Source organism: Neophocaena asiaeorientalis, unplaced genomic scaffold, assembly GCF_003031525.2.
Source record: "Neophocaena asiaeorientalis asiaeorientalis breed wild unplaced genomic scaffold, Neophocaena_asiaeorientalis_V1.1 scaffold36, whole genome shotgun sequence".
NCBI classification, from domain to species: Eukaryota; Metazoa; Chordata; class Mammalia; order Artiodactyla; family Phocoenidae; genus Neophocaena; species Neophocaena asiaeorientalis.
Window position 1 is genome coordinate 6,859,363 of NW_020174149.1, and position 15,675 is coordinate 6,875,037.

Here is a 15,675-nt window from a genome sequence, read left to right on the forward strand (position 1 = left end):
AAGCAGCACTTACCGGTCATGTTTCTTGTGACAACATAAGGTCCGTGTTCCACAAAGAGTCCAAACATGGATGAGCCTCCCGGCCCTCCCTGCAGCCAGAGGACGACTGGAGCATTCCACGGCTCTTTCTAGAAGGGACAAAGAACCCAGTGACTAAATAGAGCGCTAAGGCTGCAGAATACATCCAAGCAAATTTACCCCAACCCTCTGTCTTTCACAGCCTTGACTCATCTAAGTCTCATCAAGCCTTCCCAAACCCCAGTGACCACTCTCCACTGTCATCTCTTGTTGTTTTGATTTAGTATTTGTTTCATATGCCGGTATCTATCTTGTGCAGTTAAGTCTTTTCTCACTAATGGCCATAAAAGCCACAGATTGTAGAAGCTTAGCCTTTGTGTGCCCCTAGACACCCAGCATACCGCCTAGGGCACGGTTAGATTTTTTTAAAGCTCTTTAAACTTTCTGGGGACTCTTCCATTTGACCAACATCTTCCCAAAGAGGCACAACAAAGAATCCATCCTCCTCAGTGACAATTTTCCCCTTTCACTGAGAGCCCAAATTGCCTTTCTGATTTTATTTACAGAGAAGGTGACCACGGAGATAACAGGAACTTCATTCAACATGATGAAACTGAGAAGAACAGAGACAGGCCCTGAGCCATCTAGTCCATGCAAACAATAGCAACAAAACCCTGAACAAGGTATGGATTTATTTAGGAGATGTGGCTGATGTAAATAAGGAAAGGTCACTGGCAGGGTTGGGATGCTGGAAATGAGCCACTGGTAGTGGTCAACACCGTCACCCCTGATGACAGAGTGGTCTTTACTTCTTTCACGCAGCACCTCGCAGGGGTCGGCACCACGCTAGGAGGAGGTCCTAGCAGAGCAGTGAGTGAAAAAGACAATTCCTTGCCCTCTTCAAGCTGACATTTCATTGGAAATACTGACAGTAAATAAATGAATAAATACGAGGATTAAAGAGTGTGGAGAGGAAATAAGGGTGATGTTAAAAGAGCGAGTGAGGGCAAAGAAAGAGGCATTTCCTTTGGACACAGTGATCAGGGAAGTTCTCAGTGAGATCCTGAGAGTGAAATTGAGACGTGGAAGCTGAGAAGGATCCAGCCACAAGGAGAGCCAGGGAACGATGCTGTAGATGGAAGAAATCCTCAAGACAGAGAAGAACTGGGTGGGAGAGCAGTGAGCATGGAGGTTGCCTGGCCCTACATGAAGCCTTGGGAGCAATCTGAAAGAAGCTCCACTTGGTCTCCACAAGGCTCAAAGCAGAACCTGATAGTCCTCATTTGATGTCATGGCTCATCTGATGTGCAGTCAGTCAGGTCTGGCAAGAAAGGATCCTACTGCTTCAGCCCAGAATGAAATCCTGCAACCTCTTACTTAGCCCAGTCACACAGAGACAAATCAGTGTTGCATTAGAAGATCAAAGTGGATTGGCGCATCCACCTGGATGATGTGAGAAGGCTGTGGGCAGAAGGCAAGATGAACTCAAGGGGAGGGGATCTGGGACCCACAGCCAAGAACCTGGAAGAAGAGCTGATCTTACAGGGTTCTAACCATGAAAACAGCAGGGACAGAGGGATTTCTCTTATCTAGTCACCAAATATCTACAGAGTCCTTTGGCAGCTTTGGGGAGGGGCCAAGGGAGCGGGCTGAAAGAGTGGCAGCGGTCAGAACAGCTGTGAGCTGGAGAAAAGCCTGCCTAGGAGGGGCCACCTGGGATCCACTCTCCAGTGTTAAGGAATTAAATGAGATAATATAATATTTGCAAAGCCCTTGGAGCAAAACCTAATGCATGATAAAAAGCACATTAAGCACGAATGATTATTAAAACTAAGGAAGCAGGTAGAAAAAGTTGGAGCCCAGAGTGAGACTGGGAACTCAGACCAGGGCTGTCGCTCCAAGAGTCAGCACAGTGTAATGGATAAGTCTTGTGAGCTCTTGTCCCAAACTGGGTTCCAATCTGGGCCACTAGCTGTGTGACTTTAGGCAAGTTGCCTAAGTCCTGTGGACCTCAGTTTCCCCAGCTGTAAAATGGGGATCAATGATAGTACCTATGCCATGTGGTGGCTGGGAGGACTAAATAAATTAATTTTCATAAAACCCAGTGAGTGGCATATAGTGCCTGCTCTACAGATGTTAGCTGTTGCTACTGGGTTGGCCAAAAGAGTTAGTTCGGGTTTTTCTGTACCATCTTACGGAAAAACCCGAGGAACTTTTTGGCCAACTAACTATAATAGAAAAATACTAGGAATTTATAGACAGTTTTCATGTAAAACATCTATAAATGAGAGAATAGGAAAAGTGGGTCGTTTGCTGTTTATTCTCGCTCCTTTGGACATCTTCCCTGGTCAGTTTTTCGCTAGTTGGTTCTCTTGCCTCAAGTGTTGTAAATGTCTATAAAGAATTCAAGAGAACCAGGAACTTATAAGTTGAAGCAGAAAAAATTAACACCAAAGCTGGACTTTTAAAGCCACTGTAGGGAAGCAGAGTGACCCTGGAACTGGTAGCCAGACAGGTGCTGGTTCTACTTGGCCACGTAATAGCTGCGTAATCCTGGGCCTCAGATTCTTCCAGCCCTCTGCTGCCTCATCCATCAAAGGGCAATAAATGCTCACCTCACAGGCTTGCCCAAGGACCCTAATGAGAAAATGTATCATGAAATGATATTGTCAACTCTACCGTGCTGAATAAATGTAACTACCTCTGCCCTAGACTGCCTGGCCCCAACTGTGTGTTTTGTTTGAACAAATGATTTTTATCTCCCCTCCAATCCGCTATCTTGCTCTTCAATATCACTCCCCAGGACCACCTTCCACTTTTATTCACTCAGCAGCAGGAGAGTATTAGAGGTGGAGAGAGGATGGAATCTAGATGGAAGTAGTTCCAGCCTCCCGGGTGTGTGAGATACAGAGAGTCCATCCATTCCAGCGGACCTCCAGCCCCCCACTTCCTTCCTATCGTGCACATGAGCTTCTAGAAGCCCTGGAGAGCTACCCATAAGCCAGTGGTTCTCAACCTTGGCCACCCATTAAAATAACTTGGAGAGTTTTTTTTTTTAAAAAAACTACTGCTTAGGCCCAAATCCCAGTGATTCCAATTCAACTGGTCTGGGGTGAGGCAGGCATCAGTCTGTTTTAAAAGCTCCCAGGTGGTTAAATGTACAGGCAGGGCTGAAAATCTGTGAGGGTGATAGAGAGTTTGCCCTCTTGGGTGCCCGGGGCCCTCTGATCTCCACCCTATCCTCCCCTGCTTTTCAAGTCCCTTCCTGTGACCTGGCACAATGATGGGACCTCCGGGCTCTCAGAAAAATAGGCTGACCCTGAGAGGCCACACTACAAAGTCAAGTCTAACACCTCAGTGCCAAACATCTTTATTATGCGACTTTGAAGCACAGGACACTGAATTCTTGGAATGCTTAAATAATAGGAGATCTGCACACACACCTCCAACCTCAGCTGACCCTGCTCCTCAAATTTACTTTCCTGAAGGAGGTGAATGAGCTCAACAACCTCTGAAGAAGCTCATTTTTTACAAGAAAACTCCACGCACACATCTTCTTACTCTGATGAGCCAACCAACCTGTGAACTAATACTACCCTTATCTGGAACGAAATGCAAAAGTCAGATGCTGGAAAAGAAAGGTTCACATGTACATCGCAAAAAGTTAGTTATAACACAGCCTGCGGACTTCTGTAATATGCTGTGACATCACAATGTCATGACATATAACAATAGTCATGTCAATAATAATGGCATAAAGTTATTATGTGATAATTCCTTGGGTGATATATTCAGCTCTCAGTTGTGAGAATGAAACCCTTCTCCCACTCGCTACCCTCCCCATTTAGGAAAGAATAAAAGTAAATGAAGACACCCTGAACAAAACCACACTGCAAAACTTAGGATCAAATGAAGTAAGAAACAACTGCTTTACTTCATTTACAGATTTACAAAATTCAGGACTTTTAAAGTACTTATTATTTTGAAACTATAATTCAAGGGTGTATGAAACAAGAGAGAGAATGTGTTTATTTTTGTCCAAATTTTGAAAAATTTTACTTAAAGCTTTTCATATTATAAAGAAAGTACTTATTCTTAATTTTTTTCCAAAGAGGGTATAAAAAAATTCCCCCTTGCCCCACCAATCCTATTCCCTAGAGATGATCATAGAAATATTTACTCTTCCAGATTTTTCTCTATACCCCACCTCACCTCCCCACATGTACATATACACGTATCTTACAGATGTTACATATGCGATATACATAAGCACTTTTTTTTTTCAAAAATAGAATCAGGCTATACATAATATTCTGTATTTGCTGTATTCACTTAACAACATGTTGTGGAAATATCTTCGTATCAGTACATATTATCATTTGGCTGAATAGTCCGACACTCTGAATTTACGACAATGTATTAATTCATTTAACATATAACATGAACAGGCATTAGTCTAGGGCTGGGGATTCAGACCAGCTCCACTCATGGACAGGAAGGATACTTAATAATTAAGAGCATAGGTTTTGGCACCAGACTGCCAGGGTATGAATTCTAATTATGTGATTTTAGAGCTGTGTGACCTTGGGCAAGTTACTTAACGTCTCTGTGTCTCAGTGTCTTCTGCTTGAAAATAATAATAATAATGTCTATCGTACAGGATTGCTGTACAGATTCAGAGTTAATATACGCCCAGCAATTGAACAGCTCCTGACATGTCTACTTAAGTGTTAGCTCTGATTACTTTTCTGGTAAGGTGGGAAGACAGGTAATAAAAAAGCAGGTGATATGAAAGAGCAATGGAGAGACGTTAGATTGAACACTTAAAGAAGTCCTCTGGTGATGGGCTAACATTTGAGCTGAGACCGGAAAGGTGAGTAATCCCCTATTGATAAAAATTTATATATTTAATTAAAAAGAAAATAAAATCTCTACTAATGACATATAAGTCAGAGTAGTGTAGCAAGAACTGATGATCAAAAAGAAGGGACAAGGAAATTCTAAATATAAAAGAAGGGACAAAGGAATCATAAATAGTTAAGTGAGAAGTCTTTCTAACAACAGAAGGGTGGGCACGCAGGTCCCACAAATCTGCCCTCTTCTTGGTGAGCAAGAAACTATGGCTTTGCCTCAGAAGGCCTTTCAATTCTTCTGGTGACCCCTGGTGGCCAATTCATGAACTTGGACATTCCTCCCTCAGGGTTTGTTCCTAAAGGAACAGCCCAGAAGGAGGCAGGTTATCTATTGTTTTTTAGATCCCTACTGAAGTAAATTTCAGTCTCTCACATTAGCACATTCCATTATTTATTCACTATGATAGTGAAAAAATCTACCCTATGCCTTAATAGATTGTCATTCGAAGTAAGTAAAACATTTATTTGGCTTAACATTCTGTACTTAAAGAGATTCTTAGAAACACCCAGCTTTTTCCTCTCTCCTTGCTTCTAAGTGAGCGTAGAGGAGACTCTATATGGGAACACTAATGAAATGAAACCAGTACTCAACCCTCCTGCCCTACTGCTTCCCACGTGGGTAGCATCCCCTTATGTTCTGAATCTTCCTTTTCATCCCTGCTCCCCATCAAACCATACCCATCTTCGTTCCGCCCTCCCAGGCCCTCCTCTACATCACGTGGTAGAGAAAACCTTCTACTCAGGCCTTACACATAATCAATGAAGTAGTACAGTCATACATCAGGGCCAGGGGAGCACTAAACACTTGCCAATTTCAGTACTCTCAGGTAACAACATTGTATTTTACACAGAGGACTTGCTGGAGTAACTCTAGGGAATCTTAGGTACCCAACAAGTATTGGGGCAATATTTTCTGCCAATGCCTAGGGCTGGGTACATATTCTAGCCACCCTCTTCCTGAACCCCCAACAAGGAACACCACACTCTGTAAGAGAAAACAGCAACTTAACCACTATAGACCCAAATCAATGTACCACTTAAAATAAGAAGTGCAATTAGTATATTAATTAAGGCCCCCTTCACACTTCTATATGCAGAAGCTGATCATTTTTGGTTTAAGTAATGTGTTCTGTCATAATGGAAGTCATTAGTACCCCAAGTAAATGTCTTGAAATTCCCCCGAGTATGTTTGAATGGACTCCCATTTTGCCACACAGATCCCAGTTCAGCTGCTACACTAATGGTATTAATCAAGACAGAGCTTTTTATTTAAAGCAATTGTTTTTGTGCCTAGAATTGTTAACTAGGTACCTAACAACATTTTTTAATAGTATTTTTAAATTAATTTATTTATTTTTGGTTGTTTTCGGTCTCCATTGTTGCACGCGGGCTTTCTCTAGTTGCGTCGAGCAGGGTCTACTCTTCGTTGCAGTGCACAGGCTTCTCATTGCAGTGGCTTCTCTTGTTGCAGAGCATGGGCTCTAGGCACGTGGGCTTCAGTAGTTGTGGTCCACGGGCTTGGTTGCTCCGCAGCATGTGGGATCTTCCCGGACCAGGGATTGAACCCGTGTCCCCTGCATTGGCAGGTGGATTCTTAACCACTGTGCCACCAGAGAAGTCTCCCTAATAACATTTAAATTCTACATACATACTCCCAACACATGCAAACAACTTGCTTAAGACATTCAGTGCTTTTCAGGGGAATTTTACTAACAGTGGTTGGTTTCGACCACTCACTTAAAACTTCCTATACAATGATTGTTGCCACTGCACTATCATACAGACAACTAACTTTTCCAAACTTTTTTCTGTTTCTGAAGCCTCCTTACATCACTCCCAAGCTCCCACTGACTCTCAACAAGCTTTGAATTGTCTCATTAATTTGAGCCAACTCACATCCCACTAGAATTCTCTTTACCTTTCTCCTCATTAACATTTCTACCTGGCTCTCATTCCTTCATGAGGTAACTCTGGCTTCTCTGTGCCTCCTTCAAGAAAGTTGGACATTAGAAGGAATGAGGTGAGGGTGTTAGAGAAAAGGCCTGACTTTCCTTTCTTAATGCACAGAAAGAAATTGCTGAAAAGGTTGCTTTCTTCTCCATGTTAAAATTTCATTTCTCAGGGCTTCCCTGGTGGCGCAGTGGTTGACAGTCTGCCTGCCGATGCAGGAGACGTGGGTTCATGCCCCGGTCCAGGAGGATCCCACATGCCATGGAGCAGCTAGGCCCGTGAGCCATGGCCGCTGAGCCTGCGCGTCTGGAGCCTGTGCTCTGCAACGGGAGAGGCCACAACAGTGAGAGGCCCACGATCCCAAAAAAGAAAAAAAAAAAATTGTCATTTCTCAAAGGGAATTAGGCATGCAAAGGTTTCTTCAAAGATTGGATATATCTATGGATGGGATAATCTGTAATTTATCTTTTTTAGCTACTTTCTTTTTGATTTGTCTCACTCCACCTACCTTCTACTTTTCTAGGTCTCTGATGCCATTAGTACATAGCAAAGAGAAGATAAACAGTGAAAGTTAAGAAGATAAATGTCTGTGACCTCCACATCTTTACTGTTACTAGTGGATCTGTAGTCATCCGTGGTAGACATATTTTAAGAGATCTGTCCAGACCACATTTCCTTCTCTAAGAATTGACTCTCCATTCACCAATGGAAAGAGCCCATTAGCCATGTTTATTATCACATGACCCAGCAACCTCAGCCTCAGCTGATTGGACCAAGAAAGAACACCTGACCCAAACTGGGCCAATCACACTTTGCCCCCAGGAGAAGTGCCAGTTAATCTCTGTTGATTGTACAATCCAAGGACAGATAGGCTTGGAAACTGTAGGGTAGCCATCTTCTGCCAAATGCCTGTAGAAGCAAAGCACATTGATCTGTAACGAAGCACAGATGAGTGACCCACTGGTCTCGACAGAATAAGGCTGAGACAGAAAGACTGGCTGCCCTGGCTCCTGACGCCTTCTCAGCAAACACACAGTAAATTTTTCTATTTTTTTAACTACTATTTTTTCAACCCGGAAACACTGACCTTCAATTCTGTTACAAGTTCTAGTGTTTGCCCTGGCCTCCATCAGCCATGAGTATCATATCCAGCCCAGGGCAAGAGTAGGGGCAGAATGCCAGAGGGGTCTGCTTCCCCCCGAGCCACTTCCTCAGTGTTCGCCAAATGCCAGCATGCTAGGTAGGCTTCCTGTGTCCACCAAGGAACAGGGAGATTTTAACATAAAGGGGTATTCATTATAATGGGAGAATAACCATAAATATATAAAGAGAACTCTAAAGTGTATCCTGGGCTGAGGGAGAATGTCCACAGATGGACAAACTCATAAGGTGGGGCGCGGCCCTTCCCAAGGCTACGGTCCAGACCTTGTTGGGTAGCTGAGAAGTTCACTGAGGTGCCCAGGCAAAGCTGGCCAACAACCCCTGGGCAAGTAGGAAAGGCCTCCTGGACAGTGGGCTGTGGTGGCAGGGCCGGGAGTGCAGAGGAAGTCAGGATGTTGGGAGCCTCCTTCCTTGAACGAAGGCACAAAACCAGGAGTGCACGGTGTCCACGTCAGGAGGGCTGTGGGAAGCCACTCTCCGGGATGCAGGTGGTCCAGGCTGGTGAGAGGGTGCCAGAGAAAGCTGGGCTGTAGGAAGCCTGCTCCCTGGCAAGACCTGGGATCAATGGTGTCTATCTTGCGAGGGCCATAGTCAGGTGGTCACTGGGACAGAGTCCAGACTGTAAGCTTGCTGAGGGTCTTCGCGGTCTGGGTGCCCAGCTAAGGCAGAGCGCCACTGGTTGTCCCTCCACACACACTGCTGACAGACTGAGAAAGCAAAATGCAGGACAAGGGGGCAGGAAAAGAAGCCAATTTCCTCCTGCAATGTCCCTCCAGCACCCTCTACTGTCAAAGCTTAATATCGTGTTCACTGAAAATTCAATACACGTTAAGTTGATCAGTTATTATTTGAACATAGGGAGTATAAGAAAATACGTTTGGAGATTACATTAGAGAAAAATGCAGGAACCAGTCCATAAGGAATCTGGTGTATTTAATAAAGTTGTTTAAAAATTTAAAATAGATTATACTTGTTCGTAGAAACCAATCTGGAAAGCATAAAACAGACAGAAAAAAGTTTTTTTAATCCTCCTAGCCTAAAATCATTGTGAACATTTTGATAGCATTTGTATTCTTGCTTTTACATTATGATTTAATATGTAAATAAATTTGCTTTTGTCTTCAAAAAAAAATATCGTGTTTGCTTTATAGGAAAAATACTTAAAACTCTAGTACTGTGGAGCAGGTAAGAGGGTAGAACTGGAGCCGAGAGGCAAAAAACACAAAAAACAAAAAAAAAAGTACAAAAAACACAAAAGCGCACACGCAAACACACACACAACCAAAAGAAAACTGGTACAGTAGTCACCACTCCAGAAGTTCTAGATGTCACAAGATATCACAAACATAGCCCAAAAGTACATGACAAGAGGCTCTACGAGCTATCTAATGCTGCATAACACGTCTCTAAAATTTAGGGGCTGAAGACAATAATAATCACTTATTATCTCTCTTGCTTTCTGTGGGACAGGGATTTGGGGCTATCTGGCTGGACAATTATGGCTCAGGGTCTCTCATGAGGTTGTAGTCAAGATATCAACCAGGGCTGCAAGTTGTCTGAAGGCCTGACTCCAATGTTGACTGGAGGGTGGAGGCCTCACTTCCTCTCCAGAAGAGTTTGTCCATATGGCTGTTTTAGCACCCTTCCAGCATGGCATCTGGCTTCCCTCAGAGCGAGTGGTCCAAAACACCAAGGCGGAAGCAGCATTGTTCTTAATGGTCCAGGCTTGGAAGTCACACACCATCATTTCTGCTATTAATGTGTGGGTCACTAAGGCCAGCCTTGATTCAGTATGGAAGGGGACTACACAGGAGAACACATACCAAGAAATGAAGATCACTGGGGACTCTCTTGAAGGCCAGTTACCACAGAGGCCACAAATTCAAGAGTTCATTCACAAACCAGAGTTCTCGGATGCTTTTATAACTTTGGTTGCACATTAAGGGATGTTTTGTAGGCAAGCCGACTAAAACTGTAGATACCACAGAATGTAAGACTGGGAAGGGACCTTAGGAATCAACTTTAACATCTTTATTTCTCTATGAGAAAATGGGGGCTCAGAGAGTATAAATGCCCTGTCCCAAGTTATATAGTGAGGAACCGCAGACCTGCAACTAGAATCCCAGTTTCCTGACCTCTAGTTCTCTCTTCCTAAATTCAAGTGCACGGACAACTGCACTGGAATCACTGTGGAGCTTGATAGAAATACTGATCCCTGGGCCCTCTCCAGATCAAATGAATCAGAATCTCTGCTGGGAGAGACTGCACACTGAGCTGGGGAATCTGTCATATTTGTAAAGCTCCACAGGTATGTCTGATGAGCTGTAGCAAATTTGGGAACTACTGCTCTCTACCACCCTGACTGTTACTGAAGCAGTCCAGACACGCAGAGGAGGGAGTGAACTGATTTTGTGCAGAGGCCCCGTGGAGCCTGATTCCATGTCTGCACTCCCTGGGTGGGCTTTTCTACTGGCTTCCAGGGACCCCTGGGGACCTGCTCTCCTGCTCCCAGAGAGAATGCCTTCTGCTTTGGCCATGTGCATCAGAGTGGCTCACTGCCCCTGCACCGCACTGTGGATTTATGGACCTGGACCGTGTTGCTGGATATCTTTTTCCAATGAAAAGGATGCTAATATCAAAAAATAATAATCCATATGTCTTTTTATATTCGTGAACATGAAAAATCCCAATTTCACTTTGTAATTTCCTTACCCAGTAACAATTAATCCACATTCTTGGCTGGCATCCAACTCCTTCCAATTTGGAATTGCTCCTTATCTCTTGCTTCTTTAACCTCCCCAATTGTGTCTGATTTTGTTCTGTAGAGTATTTGTATTAATACGAGGAAAACTAACAATAATGATGATGATGATGATAATGACATAATAGCAGCCACTCTACTTACTATGCATCTATTTTTATTTTATTAATATTTTTTAACATCTTTATTGGAGTGTAATTGCTTTACAATGGTGTGTTAGTTTCTGCTGTATAACAAAGTGAATCAGTTATACATATACATATGTTCCCATATCTCTTCCCTCTTGCATCTCTCTCCCTCCCACCCTCCCTATCCCACCCCTCTAGGTGGTCACAAAGCACAGAGCTGATCTCCCTGTGCAATGAGGGTTGCCTTTTGGTCTTTTTTATGGTTTCCTTTGCTGTGCAAAAGCTTTGAAGTTTCATTAGGACCCATTTGCTTATTTTTGTTTTTATTTCCATTTCTCTAGGAGGTGGGTCAAAAAGGATCTTGCCGTGCTTTGTCATAGAGTGTTCTGCCTATGTTTTCCTATAAGACTTTGAAGTTTTTTTGTTCTTCTTTCTCTCTTACTATGTATCTAATAGCAACTCTACTTACTATGTATCTGACACCATTCTGAGACTTTATCATATTATCTCATTTCTCTCAAAGCCATTGTTCAGAAGGTATTTTGATTCTCATTTTAAAACAAGGAAACCAATGCTCAGAGAAGTTAAGAATGTGCCCAAGGAAGGTCACATTTGGCATAAGGAGTGGAGGCAAGGTTTTATCCAAGCCTGACTAACTCAAGAGCTATACTTTTCACAGCTGTTATCTATTGCCTTTCATGACTAGTTTTCTCAGGATCAACATGGGATGATCAAGAGCAAAGATTTCTCCACCAGAGACCTCATTTTAAAATCTAATTCTGCCCATTTCTAGTTGAGTAACTTGGGGCTAATTATCTAATCTCTGTAATCCTCTTCATCTGTAAAATGAAGACAGTAATTCCCTCCTCATGTGGCTTTAGTACGGTCTTAAGAAGAAAATGCAGAGTGCTTTATTAGCACATAGTCAACGTTCAGTTAAGAACAGCTATTTTAATTGCTGACATTTTTATTGGCTTCATTGTACTTTTTTTTTTATAAATTTATTTATTTATTTTGGGCTGAGTTAGGTCTTTGTTGCTGCACGCGGGCTTTCTGTAGTTGTGGCGAGCAGGGGCTACTCTTCATTGCGGTGCATGGGCTTCTCATTGCGGTGACTTCTCTTGTTGCAGAGCATGGGCTCTAGGCATGCGGGCTTCAGTTGTTGTGGCTCGTGGGTTCTAGAGCACAGGCTCAGTAGTTGTGGTGCGTGGGCTTAGTTGCTCCGTGGCATGTGGGATCTTCCTGGACCGGGGATTGAACCGGTGTCCCCTGCATTGACAGGCGGATTCTTAACCACTGAGCCACCAGGAAGCCCTTCATTGTATTTTTTATTCCATGCAAAATGCCTATTCATTTCTCTTGTAGATTGCGTCCCTAACTGCAGACCGATTTCAAGTTCTGGAACCCATTATGCACTGATTTGTATACAATAACAGGGGAGCCTCACAGAAATAACAGGAAAAGAAAATTAATTTCAGAAACAGCAGTCCAAAAAAATACTCAGAGGATATGACAAGTGTGGCATCCTTCCTGGGTTTTCCATTTTCTCTACCTTCAGTTTTTTTAAGGGGTCCCTTCTCTCCTGATGATCATATCAGCTGCTTCCCTGTGACAGGCAACGAACTAGTATTTCTGCCAAATGAAAGGAACTCTCTCCCATCTCGGTGACCACTGCTTCTCCTTCTTGCATGCTTTATCTCCTTCACCTAAACTTGCCTGGTCCATAATTTACAGCCTGACTGGCTCCGCAGGAATGGTTGCCTTGAGGCCTTGGAGACCTAACTGGGCGTGTGGGCTCCCCTGTAAGGAGGTCTTGGAAAAATCTATCCCAGCTGCCATGTGGTGACACCTAGTACCGTCTGTGGTGACAGCTGTCAATGGTACCATCTTTTCATCTCTGCCTCTTCCTGAAGCTCAGTCTATCACTTCCAACAGAATACTATGTGCTTAAGCTCCCATCTTCTTTCCTGCTGTGGTGGTGTGGTTTTTATGTCTTAAGCATCTTCTTTCCTGCTGTGGTGGTGTGGTTTTTATGTCTTCTGGGACCATCTTAGAATGTATTTAGGGCTATAATTCTGGGCCCAGAAGAACATAATCTGGTCAGGGGGTGCATAGGTAGGTCTTCATTTAATTAAAAGGGGGGCCCCAATAGCACAGTTATTGTTTACTGCAGGGGGTTTCAGTCTGGAAACCAGGAGTGGGTACAGCAGACCCTAAGCCCACTTCCCTGACTAGCTTTATAGTCCCAGAGAATCACCAATATCCTAGATAAAGCTGTTCACCTCTCAGAGGCAACCTAAAAGGGAAAAGACTGGGTCTTTGTTTGGTTTTCATTTGATCACTTCCTTCAACATTAATTGCTGTTTTCACAAATCTGGATCATTACTAAAAAAAAGTCACCATGTAGAAGTCAATGGGGAACTTACTGGTATCATAACCAGCCACCGAAGCAGAAGAGAGAGTAAGGAATCGGGTTTGGCAGGGCTGGGGTGGAGGTGGGAAGAGGCAGAGGGTGCAGCGGAGGTGGAGCCCCGGCAGGACTTAGAGGAACATGAAGCAGGATTAGGAGTGCTGACCCCACAGGCTGCACTCGCCGCCTCGGCCCTCCATTCTAGCCCTCACCCTAGGCGGATGAGTGGGACAACGTACCACCTCTATTGGGGTTTGCCTGCTCTAGGTGTTTCCAATAAAAGAACCGTGGGCCACTTTGGGGCCAGGAGCACTGAATCCAGGGTGGTAGCCTGTAGGCTAGAGTGATGGTTTCTCAAGTGTGGTCCACCTGCTAATTCTACAACTTGCTGGCCTCTCCCAGTTTACAAGTCAGAATCTCTGGGGGAACGTGAAGATCATTCCTAAGTACAATAAAATGTGAGGATCACTGAGAGAGAACATACTGCAAATCACTAATCCAGGTAAAATTTTCAAGTATCCATTTTGCACAGAATAACGGCTTCCAAAGATGTCACATCCAAAACCCCAGAATGTGTGAATATGTTAAGCTACGCGGTAAAGGGGAATTAAGGTTGCAGATGGAATTAAGGTTGCTAGTCAACTGACATTAAAACAGGGAGAGTATCCTGGATTATCCAAGTGGGCCCAAAGTAATCCCAAGGGTCCTTAAATGAAGAGGGAGGCAAAAGACAAGAGGCACGGAAGGTTATATGCGTATGGAGTCGGCCAGAGTGATGCAATGTAAGAAGGAGTCAACTCACTGATGTTGGCTTTGGAGATAGAAAAAGGAGCCATTAGCCAAGGAATGCCAGCAGCCTCTAGAAACTGCAAAAGGCAAGGACATGCATTCTCCCCTGGAGCCTCCAGAAGGACCACAGCCCGGCTGACACCTTGATTTTAGGCCAGCGAGACCGGTGTTGGACTTCTAACCTCCAGAACTGTGAAATACAAAATCTGTGTTGTTTAAGCCACTAAATTTGTGCAAATTTGTACAATAGCCATAGAAAACTAATATAACTCCTATTCATGATAAATGCCTGTATTCATGATAAATGCCTGTATTCAATGATATGGATAGATGTGATATCACAAACCATACAGTATGGTTTCTGAAAGGCATGGAGTTTAAGGGACTTCCAAGAACATGAAGAAAATTTCCACCTGTTAGAAACAGGTCATCTTTCTAGGCTTAATTTATCTCCTCAAGATAGCTGTGCTGGATATTGGGATATTTACTTGGTTGCTTCTGAAGATCCAGTCTCTGCTCTGTGCCCTGGTTGGCAGATCTCTATGGACCAGACTCCCTTGCCCTTTGTTTTCCAGCTGGGTTCCCCCAATGGGAGGTACCAGCAGGAGAGTCTAGAGGTCACTCAGGTACCAGCCTTGCACTTGTACAACCCTGAAAGTGAGTCTCTCCTTAAATTTTGTGCTCTAGGCACCTTACTTGCCTCACTCAACAGTAACAATGAGGAAGAAATAGGTAAGGGGTCCAGGAGAAGCCTTCCCAGAGTGGGTGACAGCCTGAAAACTGCTATGAGCTCCAACTATAAAGTATCTAGAATTCCTCCCCATTTCTTATATGCCTCCTTCCACCCACAACTACCTGGTGAACTGTCAGAGGCTATGGTTGAGAAAGTAGAAATGAAAAATCAAAAAAATATGATCCAACAGTACCAAGAGAAGCAATTTAGTTCAAGCAATTTACCCAGTCATTACATATGCAATGCTGTTATATGCAAATCACATGCAAATATAAATACTACCCTCCATAGGAGGGTAAACATTGTTTGTTTTCTCTGGCTTCTAACGCAAATTCAATCTGTAAAATAAAAATAGAAAACTACCCTGTGTTGGGATAAAATTTGTTTATGCATCTCACTACCTCTTACAATAACCCCAATAGTATCCCTAAGCCTAAAGTAATTTGTTCCTGCTGAAGAACTGTGTGACCTTGACGTGAGCTAAACAGAATTGCTAAAGTACAAGCATATACGAACCTGTGTCTGTATGGATGTGAGAAGGTAAATAGCCCCCTCATCCAGGAAGCCATCCTGGGTCACTGGTCCTCCCCACCCCTCCCCTAAAGGCCCACAGAGTGAGTTCAATTCTCTCTCCTCTGTATCCCCACAGAGCACTACTCAGTAAATGGGTATTGGATGCATGAAGGAGTGAGTGTAAGAATGATAATTGGCACAGCAAAATCCATAGACAAAGCAGCCAAATAAGACTACAATTGACTAAATTTAAACAGGCTTAGACATGCATCACCTGTGAACTTCAGGAATCTCCCCAC

General features: G+C 43.6%; 1 protein-coding gene across 1 annotated transcript in view; it reads right to left on the bottom strand.

The window, feature by feature from the left end:
• CPVL (carboxypeptidase vitellogenic like) overlaps positions 1 to 15,675 on the bottom strand; it is a 99,537-nt gene that overhangs the window by 76,542 nt on the left and 7,320 nt on the right. Inside the window, exon 3 of the mRNA XM_024755008.1 lies at positions 14 to 128. Coding sequence (XP_024610776.1) covers positions 14 to 128 — 115 coding nt within the window. The remainder of the gene's footprint in view (positions 1 to 13; positions 129 to 15,675) is intronic.